Below are 19,785 nucleotides of genomic sequence, written 5' to 3' on the forward strand. Positions count from 1 at the left end.
CCTATAGCGGTCCTTACAGAACAGCAGACTGTACCGCACTCAAGCCTATGTACCGTAGCACCCTATACCAAGTTACCAGTCCTTATAAGAACTTTTGTGGACCAAGCAGGTTGTGTATTAGTGTTTAGCAGACTGTACGTCAGTCCCTATACCGCTGAAGGACTGCTGCAGTATAGGGCAGCGGTCAGCAGTGGTGCACGTCAACCCTATCTATTGTGGACCGATAGCGGTCCTTACAGAACAGCAGACTGTACCGCACTCAAGCCTATGTACCGTAGCACCCTATACCAAGTTACCAGTCCTTATAAGAACTTTTGTGGACCAAGCAGGTTGTGTATTAGTGTTTAGCAGACTGTACGTCAGTCCCTATACCGCTGAAGGACTGCTGCAGTATAGGGCAGCGGTCAGCAGTGGTGCACGTCAACCCTATCTATTGTGGACCGATAGCGGTCCTTACAGAACAGCAGACTGTACCGCACTCAAGCCTATGTACCGTAGCACCCTATACCAAGTTACCAGTCCTTATAAGAACTTTTGTGGAACAAGCAGGTTGTGTGTTAGTGATTAGCAGACTGTACGTCAGTCCCTATACCAATGAAGGACTGCTGCAGTATAGGGCAGCGGTCAGCAGTAGTGCACGGCAACCCTATGTATTGTGGACCGATAGCGGTCCTTACAGAACAGCAGACTGTACTGCACTCAGGCCTATGTACCGTAGCACCCTATACCAAGTTACCAGTCCTTATAAGAACTTTTGTGGACCAAGCAGGTTGTGTGTTAGTGTTTAGCAGACTGTGCGTCAGTCCCTATACCGCTGAAGGACTGCTGCAGTATAGGGCAGCGGTCAGCAGTAGTGCACGGCAACCCTATGTATTGTGGACCGATAGCGGTCCTTACAGAACAGCAGACTGTACTGCACTCAGGCCTATGTACCGTAGCACCCTATACCAAGTTACCAGTCCTTATAAGAACTTTTGTGGACCAAGCAGGTTGTGTGTTAGTGATTAGCAGACTGTACGTCAGTCCCTATACCAATGAAGGACTGCTGCAGTATAGGGCAGCGGTCAGCAGTAGTGCACGGCAACCCTATGTATTGTGGACCGATAGCGGTCCTTACAGAACAGCAGACTGTACCGCACCCAAGCCTATGTACCGTAGCACCCTAGACAGACCAAGTTACCAGTCCTGATAAAGAGCTTTGTGGAACAAGTGAGTTGTGAATGATTAGCAGACTGCAGCAGAAGGGCAGCAGTCAAGTATAATATTCTTTCTATATTTGGAAGAAAGAATATTATACGTGTACAAGCCTATTACCGTACCACTGATACCAGTCCTGAAAAGAACCTTTGTGGAACTAATAGTAACAGCAAGTCTTTAAAATTATCCTCACTGCCTGACACACTGCTTCCTGCCTGTCCCTATACAAATTGGCAAAAAAGAGTAGGCTGGAACGATTAGCTGGAACAGCTCTTTTGTGGACCTGATAGTAACAGCTAATGATGATGATGATGATGATGATGAAGAAAGACTAATCTGGCTGAGCTGTCCCTAAAATAGCAGCATACAGCGCTCTGTCCCTTTATCTAAACTGACAAAAGAAACTCAGGCTGCTGACCTAACACCTATACCAGTCCTGAAAAGAACTTTTGTGTACCAAATAGCTAGCGTTTTCTCTGTCCCTACTCCACACAGGATCCTTTCCCTACAGTGACAGAAGAAAGAATGTAAAATGGCCACCGGATCGGGTGTATTTATAGGTTAGGGGGAATGTCCAAGTGTCCATGAGCTGTCATGTCTCAATTGGTTGTCCTGTAACACATGATAAACGTGTCACGAAAGGTTAAAGTTCTTGTATACATTAAACACGTAAGTCCGCCGGGGCGAACGACGGAAAAAGGCGTTCGAACCCGCGGACGGCGAAAGTCGGAAATTCGCCGCGAAACGACCGCCGGGCGAACCGTTCGGCCATCACTAATGCAGGGATTCCACAAAGATGTGGAAAGTGATGGCCAGCAGACATACAGCACTCACCACTTGAAAGAAGATTTTTCAAGTAAACTTTTTAGGTTCCATGCATACTAGCTTAAAAAAAAAAAACACCAGTGCTCTTGGCAGAAAAAAAACGCTAATGTTGAGCATTCTTTGTTTAGAAGCATTTAGATTTTTTTCTGCCAGAAAAATGCTCTCAAAAACATAAAACAGAAGGAATTATTTTCTGCCTCTAAGCACTAAGATTAATAGACTACCTAATGTGCATGGACACATTGGATAACATTAGTTGCTTCTACAGGCAAACTGCTAATGCTAGGAGTAGCATTTTTTTAAGCTAGGGTGTATGGCGCCTTATTGGATTGTCAAAAATAACTTTTTTTTTGTATTGTTATTACAATACTGATGTTATAAAATGGAAGTGTATGCTGTGAACATAGATTTCCTTTAACTAAACAAGAACATCTGGAATCCACAAAATCCAGAGAGCTTCCTATATTTGTTTTGGAGATGTAATAAACATAGGACCAAAGTAGTGCATTATTATTATTATTATTATTATTATTATTAACGATTTATATAGCACCAACAGTTTACGCAGCGCTTTACAAAGTATAGGGGGAACAACACAATTACAGTACAATACAAAAGGTACAGGAGGGCCCTGCTCATAGAGCTTACATTCTAAAGGGAGGGGATGGTGGTACAAAAGGTAATAGCTGCAGAGAATGATTTGATGGGGGGCATTCAACTGGAGCAAAACTTCTACTTTCCCCCACAATAACTAGATTCTCTAGTTGAAGATTAAACATGATCGGGCACTGTTAGTAAAGATTTTTAACTCCTCGACTCCTCTATTCACAATCTGTGTTTGTTGACAATCCACTTTAATGAGGCAAACTGCTGGAACACAGAGCAACAAATCCGATTTTTAAATATTACACTTTACTCTGTTCTCTTTGCCTGGAAAGAATGTGCAAATAGTTATATCAGTCAAATACATGGATGGTGGTAAAAGTGGATTCATTGCAAAGATATGATCTTTCTACAAAATATCTGACTATAACAGACCCAATGTATGTTTTCAGCTTCGAGGATCAATATAAAAAGTTAAGCTTGTGGATTCATGAGCTGGAGGAACGAATTAGGACAGAAACCCTTGGAGAGAGCAAGCAGCACATTCCAGAAAAGAAAAGTGAGATGCATAAAGTGGAAATGTTCTTGGAGGAGTTGCTGGCTGCACGGTAAATATGAGTATAGATTTTAGAAATGTATTAAGTGCTAATAAATTCCACAGCACTGCTGAGAATATACAGTATATCACATCAGTACCTGTCTCGGGAACAGCATACCAAATTATATATACCCTGTCAGAATTATACAGATACAAACTAGGGCTTATGTCAGTAGAAGGCAATTACCCTGTTCTTGGCTTGTGGAAGGAAACCCAAAAAAGCATTAGGAGTGTCCCCGATAGGGAACTGAACCCAGGAACTCATGTCATGTATATCATGCATTTTAAATATATTTAAAATATAAATCAGGAAATATATCCATAATATTCTAATGTTTTCATGTTAAATTGGCACTTTCCCATGAATAACAGTGGAAATTTGAGAGGGCAGGACAATGTTACTGACAACAATTCAGGTCCTTAAGACACCTTTCCTGGAGAATGGGCCTTTTTTATGTTGCCAGTAAAACCATATGCCCGGTGAAGCTCATGAACTATTTATCACACCCTTGGTTACAATCTTGCAACATTTAGTGGGTTTTTAGTGTAGGATTATCTAAAACGTATGCCCATTCTCTGTAAACTTGGATCAACTTTCATCCATTGGTCTCACTGCTCATTTTGGGAGACCTAGCACATCATCCCCTGGAGTTCACTACATTCTGACTCCACAAACAGGGCTCAAGATCAGAAAAACACAAAAATGACTTCTCTCAGTGTAATCACTTTTGTGTCGCTGCTAAACACTTTGGCCCACCTTTCAACTCCCAACAAGTACTCACTTCACTTCCCACATCACAGATTATTTGAAATTTTAGGAACGTTTACTAAAGTTTTCTCAAGTGCGGAATAACAGATCAGGAACTTTTCAATGAATCCCAAGGTACAGAAAATCTCTGGGGTAACATAGTCCTTGCAATGTATTTCTCTCAGGCCAGATAACCTCCCTGAACATTCGTATGGTAGGGCCAGTTTCTTCACCCCACACAGAGAAGGGACTTCTTTGTCTGACAGATAAACATTTATCACTTAACAATTGGTGCTCTTTCTCCTGAATAGAGGAAGATTTCCACCAACTATAGAACAGAACCTCTGTTGTTAAACTACAGTAGGGTGAATGATGCCACATTTTGTAAACACCCCTTACAACTTTGCAGACATTACTCTTTGTAGCTGAAAGTGAACCTATCCAGGCCACAATTTGCCATCAGAAAATACTGATTGTCTGGATGTCAAGCTGACTCTCTTCCTTCTGTTGCTTGAGTCACTGACCAAAAAAGTATGATGAACATAGGAAACTCTAACTTTACTCAGGGAGGTCACGTTTACTAGAAGAAATGTTATATTAATGGTACTGGATATGTTAGGATTATATTAGTAGTTTTGCCTTAAACTCTGTGTTGTAGGGATTCATTTGAGAAACTTTGCCAGCGAGCTCAGGCCCTTCATGAAGATGGCCGTGGTGATGGGCAAGAAGTTCGCCAGTCAAACCAGCTTCTTACCACCTATCAAAACTTGGTGAAAATAATCAAGGAAAAGCTTCGTGTCTGCCAGGTGGCTGTACAAGAGCATCAAATTTTTGAAGAAGCATTGCAAACCACATGGTTATGGCTGAAAGATATCCAAGACAAGCTCTCTACTATAGAGGGTACAGTGGGAAGTAAAAGCACACTTGAAAAACGTCAACAGCAAGTTCAGGTAACTGCTTCCTGTTGACCACAGCTCCCCTAGTCACTTACTAAGCAATACACATTACTAAATATACACATGTAGCAGAATCAAGAACATTGATATTTCAATATTAAGTTATTTTATTCTGAATGAGTGTAATAAAGGGGTAATTTAAGTTTGTTTGAACCGTGCCCATATTTGCGGATAATTGCACCCCCACCCAAGCACTCAGAAACCAGACCATATTCACTGATGTAGGAAGTGAATGTATATTGACTTTAAGCATTTCAGTCATATGGAGCAAACGTTTTTATTTCTAAATTCCCTGTACATGGTTGGGTGTTTGAAGGATACACAGGTTTCTTTCACCTTTAAATGACAACATGACCTATGTACGCTATATGGCCAAATGTTTGTTGCCATCTGACCATGACACCTACTATATGCAGTATTTGAGCACCCCTTCAAAATATTCAGATGTTTCCAGTAATCGGTATGGTTAAGGCTGCAATATACAAAGATATTTTAGAGTATTGTCCATTTGCTACCTTGTGGCAGTGGTTTTGGGAAAGGCCTATTTCTGTATCAGCATGACTGTGCCCCATAAATGCACAGTTTCATGAGTTCGGGTGAAGGACCTTGACTGGCCTGACAGAGCTTGGTCCTTAACCCTATTAAACATATTGGCCAGCACTGTAGTTTTGCATAATACAGATTATAAGTTTGGATCTAATTAATTGATACCAATGCAACCAAAAACACATTGACAATTTTGTGCATTTTTTTTTTACATTATACAATCCATTTCCAAATTGTGTAGGCAACAATATTTATTTCCCCTAAAACATTTATTTTCTAGGAAATCTTGCTAACTAAAGGTGAAGGTGAGGTCAAATTGAACTTAGCTATTGGGAAAGGTGAACAGGCTCTTAAGAGTAGTAACATGGATGGACAGATGGTAATCCAAATGCAGCTGCAGACATTGAAGGATGTATGGGGGACTGTCAACAGTACAGCCACTAGATGTCTCAGGTAGGAACCTCCTCTATTTTTTTTTTTCATTTGTTTTATTTTATTTATCATTGGTACTTTTATAGCACCGTCAACTTACACAGCACTTTACTATACTGCATATTGTACATTCACATCAGTCCCTGCCCTCAAGCAGCTTATAATCTAAGGTCCCTAACTCACGTTCAAAAATACACATACTAGATCCAATTAAGACAGTAGCCAATTAACCTACCAACATGTTTTTGGAATGTGGGCGGAAACCACAGTACCTGGAGGAAACCCACGCAGGAACAGGGAGAACATGCAAACTCCAGGCATTTGAAATCTTTGGGATCTTATGTGTACACCAACATAAATTTTGCTTTTGTTCATTACCACAATGTTGCAAAAATTACTATACAGTATGTAAGGATCATTTGCGATGATTGTTATCCTTCCTTGTGTTTTTTTACATTTAGTAGCAGAAATGGCTTGTAATTTTCCTATATGTTGTATGCAGCATTTTAAAGGCCGTGATCAATCAATGGAATGAGCACACTGAGAGGAAAAATCAGATGGAACAGTGGCTGGAGTCTGTGGATCATAAATTGGAACAACCTCTTCAACCTCAGAATGGCCTGAAGGAAAAATTTGCTGTATTAGATCACATTCAAGCCATCTTATCTGATGTAGAAGATCATTCCACAACACTACATCATCTCATTGAAAAGACAAAGGAATTACACCAGAAAACTGAGGACCCTTCCTTCTCTGACATCGTCCAGAGTGATCTGAAAATGCATTTCAATGACATCTTGACTGTTGCCAAAGTAAGATATTCCTCTATTGCTCAAAATTTGTATTTTATAGAATAAAAAAATGTGGGTAGGAACTGACCTGCAAATTTTGGTGCAATCGCAGCAGATTTCTTTCAATGCAAAGGGCAGCAAATTGAAAATATTGCATGCAGCACTTTCATCCTAAATGGATTTCATTTTAATTTTCTAAATGTTAAAATTTTGAAATTCAGAGGTAGGAATATGGTTAAGATTGTTAATTTGTTTTGTAGATTATCAAATAATTTGATGTCAGAAATGAGATCTTAATTTTTATGAAAACAAAATGTTGGATGTGAACTATTTTGTAAAATGTTGTAAACTATATCATACTCCCTCTTTAAAGAGATTTAGATGTATTTACTATCTTTCAAATACTACAGCTTCTGCCTTGACATTTACATTCAGTATCTCACAAAAGTGTAAATACTTTTGTAAATATTTTATTATATCTTTTCATGTGACAACACTGAAGAAATGTTACTTTCCTTCAATGTAATGTAGTGCGTGTACAGCTTGTATGTGTATTGTGTAAATTTGCTGTCTCCTCAAAATAACTCAACACACAGTCATTAATGTCTAAACCGCTGGCAACAAAAGTGAGTACACGCCTGAGGTAAAATGTCCAAATTGGGCCCAATTAGCCATTTCCCTCCCTGGTGTCAAGTGACTTGTTAGTGTTACAAGATCTTAGGTGTGAATGGGGAACAGGTGTGTCAAAGTTGGTGTTATCACTCTCACTCTCTCATACTGGTCACTGGAAGTTCAACATGGCACCTCATGGCAAAGAACTCTCTGAGGATCTGAAAAAAACGAATTGCTGGTCTACATAAAGATGACCTAGGCTAGAAGATTGCCAAGACCCTGAAACTGAGCTGCAGCACGGTGGCCAAGACCATACAGTGGTTTAACTGGACAGGTTCCACTCAGAACAGGCCTTGCCATGGTCAACCAAAGAAGTTGAATGCACGTGCTTAGCGTCATATCCAGAGGTTGTCTTTGGGAAATAGACATATGAGTGCTGCCAGCATTACTGCAGATGTTAAAGGGGGTGGGGGGTCAACCTCTCAATGCTCAAACCATATGTCGCACACTACATCAAATTGGTCTGCATGGCTGTCGTCCCAGAAGGAGGCCTTTTCTGAAGAAAGCCCGCAAACAGTTTACTGAAGACAAGCAGACTAAGGATATGGATGATTGGAACCATGTCCTGTGGTCTGATGAGACCAAGATACATTTATTTGGTTCAGATGGTGTCAAGTGTGTGTGGCGGGAACCAGGTAAGGAGTACAAAGACAAATGTGTCTTGCTTACAGTCAAGCATGGTGTCATATTCTGGGGCTGCATGAGTGCTGCCAGCACTGGAGAGCTACAGTTTATTGAGGGAACCATGAATGCCAACATATACTGTGACATACTGAAGCAGAGCATGATCCCCTCCCTTTGGAGACTGGGCCACAGGGCAGTATTCCAATATGATAATGACCCCAAAAACACCTCCAATATGACCACTGCCTTGCAAAAGAAGCTGAGGGTAAAGGTGATGGACTGGCCAAGCATGTCTCCAGACCTAAACCCTATTGATCATCTGTGGGGCATCCTCAAACGGAAGGTGGAGGAGAGCAAGGTCTCTAACATCCACCAGCTCCATAATGTCGTCATGAGGAGTGGAAGAGGACTCCACTGGCAACCTGTGAAGCTCTGGTGAACTCCTTGCCCAAGAGGGTTAAGGCAGTGCTGGAAAATAATGGTGGCCACACAAAATATTGAAACTTTGGGCCCAATTTAGACATTTTCACTTAGGGGTGTATGCACTTTTTGCCAGTGGTTTAGACAGTAATTGCTGTGTGTTGAGTTATTTTGAGGGGATGGCAGATTTACACAGTTATTTATACAAGCTTTACACATACTACATTGTAGCAAAGTGTCATTTATTTAGTATTTTCACATGAAAAGATATAATATAATATTTTCAAAAATGTGAGGGGTGTACTCACTTTTGTGAGATACTGTAGTTTGGTAATTTGTTCTCTGTAAAATCATTGGTATCCTTTCCTATTTAAGTATTCTCACTTATCTACACATATTGCACAAGCCCCTCATCACTTATAAAATGCACAGTTCTCCACCCAAAATCAGAACATGTGTTTTCCCAACATATTTTGGCACAATGGTGGCTTTATCAGTAGAGAGAGTGCATAGAGATATGCCTATTGTTCCAAATGAATCGCAAAATATGTTTGCAATTTCATGCAAATAATACAAGTTGGAAGATTTCAGCGCAGACCTGAGATCTGCAGACCTGGGCTGGAGTCCTCTAACTACTGTTCCAGACTTAACAACGTTTACCATTATTACTTTCTTTGCATCAAACCTGCCTACTATATTACCTACTGTAAGAAAAGCAATTTAGCTTCATAACTGGACGGCACAGTGGTGTAGTGGGTAGCACTCTCACCTAGCAGTAAAAAGGGTTGCTGGTTTGAATCTCAACCACCACACTACCTGCCTGGAGTTTGCATGTTCTCCATGTGCCTGCGTGGGTTTCCTCCCACACTAAAAAGACATGCTGGTATGTTAATTGGCTTCTGTCCAAAAAGTGGCCCTAGTATATGAATGTGAGTTTGGCTCTATGAGGGTAGGGACTGATGTGAGGGTGTACTCACTTAGGTTGAACTGGATGGACTGGTGTCTTTATTCAACCTTACTAACTATGTAACTCTTCAAGATGATAGTGATAGACAGGGCATTTGGATATAGCTAGGTAGGCCATGTGGGCACCTCAGGAGTTGGGATTCACTTACAGCCTGTGCAAGCCTTCTTCCCAAGACCAGATTTCCATCACTGGAACATGTAGACCTACAATCTTTGGTGCCCAAAACAACATGCCTCTGCTATGATCTTTTTTTTACAGAACATTTCTAATCTGGCTTAGTATATTGTAGAGATTTATAAATGAGAAGAATATATTTCTACTGGTGATGATGGAAAAATGGTGTGGACAATAAATATACAGGGAAAACGCTTAATTTTTGCCTCTAAATCAAGCATATTGTGTCTAATGGTAAATCTGGTCATGCATTATCTTTAATATATACAGTAATACAGAGCTTCATGCTACATAAAGATGAATGCTTTTGCTTTGAAAGATTAAAAAACCTAGGTGATTGCTTAATATGCATTTTGTTAAATCTAAATAGACATTGACTAATAAAGTAACATTCAATTTTGTGTTTAGGAAAAGATGAGGAACATTGAGGACATAGTGAAAGATCATCTACTCTACCTGGATGCAGTACATGAATTCACGGATTGGCTGCACTCAGCAAAAGAAGAACTTCATCGTTGGTCTGATGCCTCAGGAGATTCTGCCGCCATCCAAAAGAAAACCACAAAAGTTAAGGTGCGTTTCTGGACTAAACCTTTGTAAGGGGGGAAGAAACACCAGTGCTCTTGACAGAAAAAAGTGCGAATTTTGAGCATTTTTGTACTAGCATTTAGGAGAGTTTAGCAGCGATTAGGAGCATTTAGCGTTTTTTTTCCTGCCAGAAAAACACTCTCAAAAATGCAAAACAGAAGGTTGTTTTTCCTGCCTCTAAATGCTGAGCCTAAAATATGCCTTTATCTAATGTGCATGGACACATAGGGTAACATTAGTTGCTTCTACAGACAAAACGCTAAACTTCTCTAGCAGCATTTTTTTAAGCCAGTGTCTATGGCCCCCTTCCGGGGTTTATTTACTAAAACTAGAGAGTGCAAAATCAGCTTCCAGGTTTCTTTGACAAAGTCTAATTGAACAAGCTGAAGTTAGAAGCTGATTGGCTACCATGCTCAGCTGCATCATATTTTGTACTCTCCAGTTTTAGTAAATTGATCCTTTATAGTTATCAACTACAGTGAAAGTAAAAGAAAATCCCACATTTTGGGTTGTCCCCAGAACAATAATAGAGGGGAAAGCTTCCAATGGGGACACTAGTTCTGTTGAAAACCAGGGACTCCCTCACTTTGGAGAGACTTCCTCTAGCTTTCCTGTTTTGGCTATGGGGCAGGAAGTGAAGGGAAATCCACCCAGTGGGACATAGATGGCAAAAGAAACCCCTCCCTTACTCTATCCAAAATAAAAAGTTTTTTCTTTAGTTCTACTTTAATTAACAGAAGGTAGATGGAAGAGAACTTCCTGTGTAGAATGGTTTTCAGGTCACTACTGTAAAAATATAGCAATAGACGTAACTGATGATGATATTTTTCCCTTGCAGATTAAAAAATAAATATTTTCCCTTTTTAAAGGGGTATTTCCTGTTCAAACATTAAAGCGGTAGTAGACTGCTGGCTTTTTTTTTCTTAAACCTGCAAGACAATGTCATAATGTGCTAGTATGCATTGCATACTAACGCATTATGTGAAAGTTACCTTAGAACAAAGCCCTCCAGCAGTGTGCTTACATGTTCACCTGGTCTTCCTTCCAGGTTCACGGACTCCCACTGCGTGAGTAGCCAGAGCCGCAATGACGTCACTCCCGCACATGCCAGCGTTTACGGCATGCGCATGCGCCAGTGACATCTCCGGCTGCATCTACAGTAAATCTCTCTTACACTCACGTTTAGGAGATATTTATAGTACCTATAGGTAAGCTTTATTATAGGCTTATAGGTAAAATTCATGCATGGGAGTTTATTCCCATTTTAAGTTTAGTACAAAAATGTAATAGCTTTTTCTTGTAGTATAGAGTGGTACTTGCATATGCATTGCATTTCTATAAATATAAAAAATAAGTTTAGGTCAAAATGCCATTTGTACATTGGTGGTCACAAGACTACCCTTGCAAACAGCTAAAAGATCACTGGTGTCCCGACGTTGGCTTTGTCGAGTGGCATTGCAGGCACCATCAGCCACAGCTCCAGGAACCCATAGCAATCTCTGAAGGAAATTTTTGTATTTGATTTTTGCACAATGTGAGAAAGTTATACAATGGTGGCAAAGTAATGCTTGCAGAGTTGTCAACATGTTGGAAATGCATGAGCATTAAAAAAATGCAAATACAGACATTGAGTCAGGTTATGTGTTTGGTTACTGTTAATGACGCTGGTAGAGAGTTGCTGATTGTTTTGGTATCTATCACAAGCAAGCTTTTTTTCTCAAACACACTGGGGCTTATTTACTAAAATGGGGGAGTGCAAAATCTGGTGCAGCTCCACATAGAAACCAATCAGCTTCCAGGTTCCTTTGTTAAAGTTTAATTGAACAAGCTTAACCGCTTCAGCCTCGGAAGATTTTACCCCCTTCCTGACCAGAGCAATTTTTTGCGATTCGCTACTGCGTTGCTTTGACTGACAATTGCGCGGCCGTGCGACGTTACACCAAAACAAAATTGACGTCCTTTTTTCCCACAAATAGAGCTTTCTTTTGGTGGTATTTGATCACCAGTTATTTTTTTGCACTATAAACAAAAAAAAAGCGACAATTTTGAAAAAAAAGCAATACTTTTACTTTTTCCTATAATAAATATCCCCAAAAATGATATAAAATTTTTTTTTTTTCCTCAGTTTAGGCCGATATGTATTATTCTACATATTTTTGCTAAAAAAAAAAACACAATAGGTGTATATTGATTGGTTTGCGCAAAAGTTATAGTGTCTACAAAATACAGGCATACCCCACTTTTAAGTACACAATGGGGTTTATTTACTAAAGCTGGAAAGTGCAAAATCAGGCTCACTTCTGCATAGAAACCAATGGGCTTCCAGGTTTTATTACCAAAGTTTAAATTGAACAAGCTGGGGTTAGAAGCTCATTGGTTTCTATGCAGAACTGAGCCTGATTTTGCACTTTCTAGCTTTAGCAAATAAAACCCATTGTCTACTTAAAAGTGGGGTATACCTGTAGGGGATAGTTTTATGGCATTTTTATTACAATTTTCTTTTTATTAGTTATGGCGGCGATCTGTGATTATTATCATGACTGCAACTATTATGGTGGACACATCGGACACTTTTGACACTATTTTGGGACCATTGACAGTTGTACTGCAATCAATGCTATAAAAATGAACTGATTTTGTAAATGACACAGGGGGTTAAGTGTGTCCTAAGGAGTGTTTCTAACTGTGGTGGGGATGGGCTACCACTGACAAGGAATGGGCTACCACTGACATACCACTGACAGTGATCACTGCTCCTGATCACAGGGAGCAGTAGATCTCTATCATGTCACTAGGTAGAATGGGGAAACGACTTGTTTACATAGGCATCTCCCCGTTCTGTGGCTCCGTGACGCGATCGCGGGACACCGGCGGACATCGAGTCTGTGTGATCCGCGCGTATAGTCACGCTGAACGCAGCAGGCGGGCACGCGCCCGCTAGCCCTGCTGATTAAAGGGGACATACAGATATACCCATTTTCCCACTGCTGCTATTGTGCCAAAGTATATTGGGGTGCAAACAGTCGGCAAGTGGTTAAATTAGAAGCTGACTGGCTCCCATGCAGAGCTGTACAAAGATTTTGCACTCTCCAGGTTTAGTAAATCAACCCCATTGCTCAGTTATACACTTTGCCCATAGCAACCCATTTCTGCAGGGGCTTTCTCTCTAAGCCGCAACAGAAAATTGACAGCTGGATTGTGATTGGCTGACATGGGTAATGTCTAACCCATTTTTTTTTTTTTTTACAAATTTTCATACAACAACACATTAGTCTTTCATAGGAACTCAATTTAGTTAAATCTTTCTAATTTAGCTTCATTTTAGAAACTTTGCAAATGGCAAAAAAAAATAAACATTAGCTTTTTGCATGAATGTATTTGCTATATTCTTGCTGGCGCTAATTCTATATGATTATTATTTATCAAATAGATTAAATTGATTATACTGAGAAAAAGAGTGTTTGTTTTGTGTGCGTCATTAGCATTCTGTATTCACTTTCAACAACTGAAACATCAGTGTTTGGAAATAATTAGCAGCTACATCACATGTGAGCTGTCTCATTTCCCAGGACGGGAGGACTGCTCTAAAGGCTTCCTGCACAACTTTGTAAACTTTGTCAGGCTTTCCTCCTATTCTAGGGCCGCAAACAACTTTGGTTGCTATAACAACAAACTTTTTCCATTGCAGGAGCTGATGGATTCCAGACAGACCGGAGCTGAACGCCTAAGCAAAATTGAAACTCTGGCTCCCGCAGTGAAGAAGGACACCACATCTAGTGGATGTGAACAGATAGACGCAGAGATCCAAGGCCTGCAAACAGACTGGAAGCAGTGGGAGGAGAGTGTCAGTCAAAGTAAAAACACTTTGGAAACGCTTTTAAATCAAATGGCGATCTCGGAACAGGAATTCACATCCCAGGTCTCGAAGCTGGAAGATGCAGTCCAAGACTTCAGTGTTTTTCTGGAAAAGTGGGCTCAGAAGCTGATGCAAGCTGAAGGCAAGAATACGGACAGAGAAATAGTGGAACACTGGCAAAGGCAGAAGGTGAGGCTTTAAATCATTGTGGCCTGTATGAGCGCTTCACATATAGAGGAACGTATACTCTGAGCCTAAGCAGTTAAACTCTGTTAAATCAATTCATTTCATGCAAAAAAAGTCTTCTAAAAAAGAGCCGTATTTGAAGAACAGAGCATGAACTGCATTGTTCCTGTATTCACTGATACAAGCATAGTCATCCCTCTTTTAGACTAACTTATAGCCAGCCCTGATATCCCATCCTCCACATATCTCCACATATCTTTACTACAAAAGAAAAGGATGTCTTATACCGCGTACACATGACCAGACTTTCCAGCAGACAATCGTGTGTGGGCTAATCCGATCGTTTTTCATTTAAAAAATCCGATGGGCCTAGAAATAGAACATGTTTCAAATCTGTCTGACGGACTCAATTCCTATTGGAAAACTGTTCATCTGTATGCTGGTCCAACGGAACAAATATGATGCAAGGGAGGCTATTGGCTATTGAACTTCCTTTTTAAGGCCCCTTTCACACTGAGGCATTTTTCAGGCGCTGCAGCGCTAAAAATAGCACCTGTATAGCGCCTGAAAAACGACTCCTTTCAAACACTGGAGTGGTGTGCTAGCAGCATCTGTGGAGCGGTGATGGAGCGGTGTATTCACCGCTCCTTCACCGCTCCTACCCATTGAAATCAGTGGGGCACTGCGGCTATACTGCCAGCAAAGTGCGGTTCTAACCCTTTTTCGGCCACTAGCGGGAGTTAAAACTGCCCCGCTAGTGGCCAAATAGCGCTGCTAAAACGACGGTAAAGCAGCGCTAAATATAGCGATGCTTTACCGCCAACGCCCGCACCGCCCCAGTGTGAAAGGGGTCTTAGTCCCATCTTACGTCATCAAGTTCAAAACAAATGGACTTTTGAACGGACTTTGGCCATTCCTGTGTGGCCAAGTCCATTCGTTCGGAAGTCTGTCGGAACTCCACTGAAAAGTCAGTCGGGAAGACTGTCGGACCTAGTCTGCCGGAAAGTCAGGTCGTGCGTATGCGGCATTACAAGGTTACTGTGGAAGGCAAGCTGGGTGGCTTAAAAGAAAAGTTACGCATTAAAGCCCAACTCCAGAAAAAGTAAAAGTCCTACCTTGCAGTGAGGCTGCCCCATGCACTGTAAAGGGTTAAATGCTTATTTATATCTAGGGGATGGGAAAAGCAATTAAAGTGGAACTTTATGCTGGGAAAATTTAAATTGGCAGACTGAAAGGATTTTTAATTCAGAAGAGACATGCTTTGTCTGTTCTGCATTAAAGCTACTTACCTGCCTGTCCGCCCTTGTACAGTGAGCCAAGCACACGCAGCTCACTTTACAAATTCGGCAATGCTGAATACGACTGTAATACTGCTCATGTCTGGGAGTGACATCACCCCTGCCCAGCTAATGACACCGGCCACTAATTAGGACTCGGAAGCCAGCCGCCTGAAGATGTCAGCTTGGGGACACCACATCGCTGGAGCTGAGGTGAGTATTGTTCCACTTAAAGCTAGCCAGAAATTGAACATGTATCTTTTTTGATCAGCCAGCTGGCTGATCAAAAAAAAAAAAAACAAGTGGAATCCACATATTCGAAAACTCCTTCGTTGTCAGAATATACTGATCAGTGCTGCAGCCAATTGGCTACAAGCGCCAATCGAATGAAAATATACCAACAGTATTTCTTGAGAGGAATCGATCATTCAGATCAACTCCCTTTCGATCAGGTACCAGCAGAATTTCAATCCATCTATGACCTGCTTTACTTACCCAATTTTTTGCTCCTCCTCCATCAAACTACACTCCCCTATGCTCCAGCAATGGACTGTTCCTTGGCCTTCTCATGTCAAATACAGGGCAAATGCCTGCATCAGTCTTCATGATGTCAGAGGACAACTGACCACCAGAGCATAGGGGAGAAGGGACCAGACTTGCAGCTCGGAGGAGCCTGCAAAAGTGGAGGATCAGGTAACTAGAGAGCTTTACTTTTTCCTACAGACCTAAATGAGCATTTAATGTAACCCTTGCAGCTCAAGGGGGGGCCCCACTGCGGAGGAGTATTTTAACTTTCAACAAAGTTTAGCTTTGAATGTACACTTACACATAACACAGTTATAGGTTACCTAGATAACCTAGTGCCTGCATAGGACAGACATGTTTCACTGTTCTCTACAGATATTGGGGTTGATTTACTAAAGGCGAGTAGGCTGTTCACTTTACAAGGAAATCTCCCTTAGCTTAGTGAATGTGGTGAAAATCGACTTAGCAAATAATTCCCAATCACATGCAAGGAAAATTATATAAAAAATAAAAATAAAAATAAAAACAGAAACATTTTGCTTGCACATGATTGGATGATAAAAATCAAAAGAGCTTCACCTCATTCACTAAAACCTTGTACACACGGGCCAAATGTTGGGCTGCATCAGCAACCTGTGTGTACTGCAGCCGGTCCGGCCTTTCGGTCTGCTTCTGTCAAAGGGGCATGACAGAAAAAGTTCTGCAGATTGGCATCTGGCGGGGGGTCCCCTAGTCAGGACACAATAGCTCAGCAGGGGGGGGGGGATTGATGTACATACTTTGGATAGTTAGTACAGTGGCTCCTCCCGAGCTGTTTCGTTTTTTGTTTTTTTCATTCAGCCCGCTGGGTTGAATGAGAAAAATGACAGTGTACCATACATTAGGGAAAATTCTCTTGCAAAATGAACAGCCAATTCGCCTTTAGTAAATAAACCCCATTGCATGTGCCAGATTTAGAAAAACCTGGTCAGTTACAGACAATCCCTGGAAATAATTCTAACATGTCACTGTCACTGATGTTATTATACCATCTATTCAGGTCGCCAGGAAGCCACATGTAGTATATTGAGTCTGGTATCACCTGAGTGCAGCAGCACAAAATAAGCACATTGCTTCTCAACCAGACAAACCTGTAGTGATATAATTTTACAGAAAATAAAATATACCGTTTTAAAAATCCACATAGACTGCACTGAAAACTTTATAAAATGATTAGCAAAACAAACCACAGTGCACTTTTGATTTTCCTAAATTTCCTACATTACATTTATGTATGTGCATTTACCCAATCAGTAATCAGAAATTGCCTGCGTTACTAAACCGCTTTTATACAGATTACACAGATCTACACACAGATAATGACAAAGTGATAAATCCATAATTTTGCTGATTCAATTATACCTATATACAGTATATGTAATAAAGGCAGTAAACAGTATTGTCTGTATAATATAATACATATAGTAGATGCAAAATCGTATTTTTCTCATCAAATAAAGTTCATATTATGGATCTGCCTAAATCTGCCCTGGCATGACCTCAGTTGACAAAGAAACTGTAGTAGCTTTCGAACTCTGGAACCCTGGGAAAAATTTACAGTCTTTCATTCACATGTACAAACACTGCTTCTACAGGAGGGAAGACTTTGTGCTGCCAGGAACTTGGCTTTATGCTACACTGATTAAAAACATATGAAGAAGGAGGCAGGCTAGAACACAAAGAATACATTCACATCCTTTAAAGTCATTTACAGTAATATATATATATATATATATATATATATATATATATATATATATATATATATATATATATATATATATATATATATATATATATATATACATATATATATACATACATATATATATATATATATATATATATATATATATATATATATATATATATATATATATATATATATATATATACATACATATATATATATATATATATATATATATATATATATATATATATATATATATACATATATATATATATATATATATATATATATATATATATATATATATATATATATATATATATATATATATATATATATATATATATATATAAAATCATATGCATATATACATACAAAGACACTAAAGTATTGCATTGACAGTCTCGTTGACCTATTTTGAAGAAAAAAAAATACTTGGTGAAAATTGGCTTATAGCAAATTCTGCAGGCCCCTGTAGCTGTTTAAAATTGAAAATGCCAATTTGCATTAAATAGATACTGTATATACATATTAAGCTAAGAAACTGGAAGCTATTTAAATGCAAAGCCCACACCAAAGACTGTAGAACAGATTAGAGAGAAACTTCTATATGAGATGATAGTCATATTACTGATAACGATGTCATAGAACTTTTGGCTTAAATCTTATTTAGTCTACATAAAGTGGCCCAAATTACATACTTTTGGTTGCTTTTTTGCTTCCTTCAATTAAAATCACTAAGGGTTCATACAGAAATGAAGGATTCATGAGAATTCCTAGTGTCCTTATGAGACCACAATCCTCCCAGCTAATAGAACATGTGTTTTAATACTTGATCATGTTTTTTAATAAAACTTTTTGGAAAACAGCGCTGTCCAAACGATAACTCAATTAATCAAACCAAGGCCTGAGCCGGTGAAAGCAAAATCTAAAAGTGATAATGTAAATAATAACAGTATAAATTCCTGCTGCAACCCAATGTGAGATACCCACACTAGACACAAACCCAAAAATTAAGGCTGCGCTAAAACTTATACATTACAGTATTAACAATGTGACGTGTTAAATTCTAGTGTTAAACAATGTATACTATCAAGAAAAATAGTGTATAAAAACATCAAACTTGAAGCACATAAAAAGTCCAAAGAGAGGGAAGAACGAAGGTATGGAGTAAGTCCCTTGAAGTGACTCTTTACAAACACCCTTCAGATGTATAGCAGGTGCGCCCAAAGAGGAAGTTCTATCCACCACCTATTTCAATGAGGCTTACCAGCTGACAAGATCTCTTTTTAGGGAGATCGTACAGGCATGAAGAAAAAACGATCGTTCCTGGTCTCCCCGATGGGTTCCGCTGGCGTCTCCACCTCTTATATCTCTTTCTTACAACGTCTCACATTCCACCGAATTTTTAGATAAGACAAGAAAGAAAGGCTCCCATAGCGTAATTCCGCATAAAAATTTATTACGAACGAAATAAAAGTAAAACAAACTCACAAATTCCAGTTGAGTACAAGCGTAAGTACAATCACGAGCCGGCCGGCTCTCTCTTATTAACACTGCCCGTCCTTCCTGGTCAACGGGGAATGGCGGTAACGTCAGCACGGCTGAGCGGCGTGCTGACGTTACCGCCATTCCCCGTTGACCAGGAAGGACGGGCAGTGTTAATAAGAGAGAGCCGGCCGGCTCGTGATTGTACTTACGCTTGTACTCAACTGGAATTTGTGAGTTTGTTTTACTTTTATTTTGTTCGTAATAAATTTTTATGCGGAATTACGCTATGGGAGCCTTTCTTTCTTGTCTTATCTAAAAATTCGGTGGAATGTGAGACGTTGTAAGAAAGAGATATAAGAGGTGGAGACGCCAGCAGAACTCATCGGGGAGACCAGGAACGATCGTTTTTTCTTCATGCCTGTACGATCTCCCTAAAAAGAGATCTTGGCAGCTGGTAAGCCTCATTGAAATAGGTGGTGGATAGAACTTCCTCTTTGGGCGCACCTGCTATACATCTGAAGGGTGTTTGTAAAGAGTCACTTCAAGGGACTTACTCCATACCTTCGTTCTTCCCTCT

At 39.9% G+C, this 19,785-nt stretch overlaps 1 protein-coding gene across 15 annotated transcripts in view; it reads left to right on the plus strand.

Annotated features, from left to right (window-relative positions):
• The window catches only part of SYNE1 (spectrin repeat containing nuclear envelope protein 1), a 663,643-nt gene that overhangs the window by 366,521 nt on the left and 277,337 nt on the right, over positions 1-19,785 (plus strand). For all 15 annotated transcript variants that reach the window (XM_077486324.1, XM_077486337.1, XM_077486323.1 and 12 more), the window contains 6 exons: positions 3,078-3,233; positions 4,630-4,921; positions 5,754-5,926; positions 6,408-6,717; positions 9,962-10,126; positions 13,830-14,186. In XM_077486324.1, the coding sequence (XP_077342450.1) occupies positions 3,078-3,233; positions 4,630-4,921; positions 5,754-5,926; positions 6,408-6,717; positions 9,962-10,126; positions 13,830-14,186 (1,453 nt within the window). The remainder of the gene's footprint in view (positions 1-3,077; positions 3,234-4,629; positions 4,922-5,753; positions 5,927-6,407; positions 6,718-9,961; positions 10,127-13,829; positions 14,187-19,785) is intronic.

This window comes from Lithobates pipiens, unplaced genomic scaffold (genome assembly GCF_037356315.1).
Source record: "Lithobates pipiens isolate NorthernLeopardFrog02 unplaced genomic scaffold, aLitPip1_a1.2 Scaffold_18, whole genome shotgun sequence".
Taxonomy (NCBI): Eukaryota; Metazoa; Chordata; class Amphibia; order Anura; family Ranidae; genus Lithobates; species Lithobates pipiens.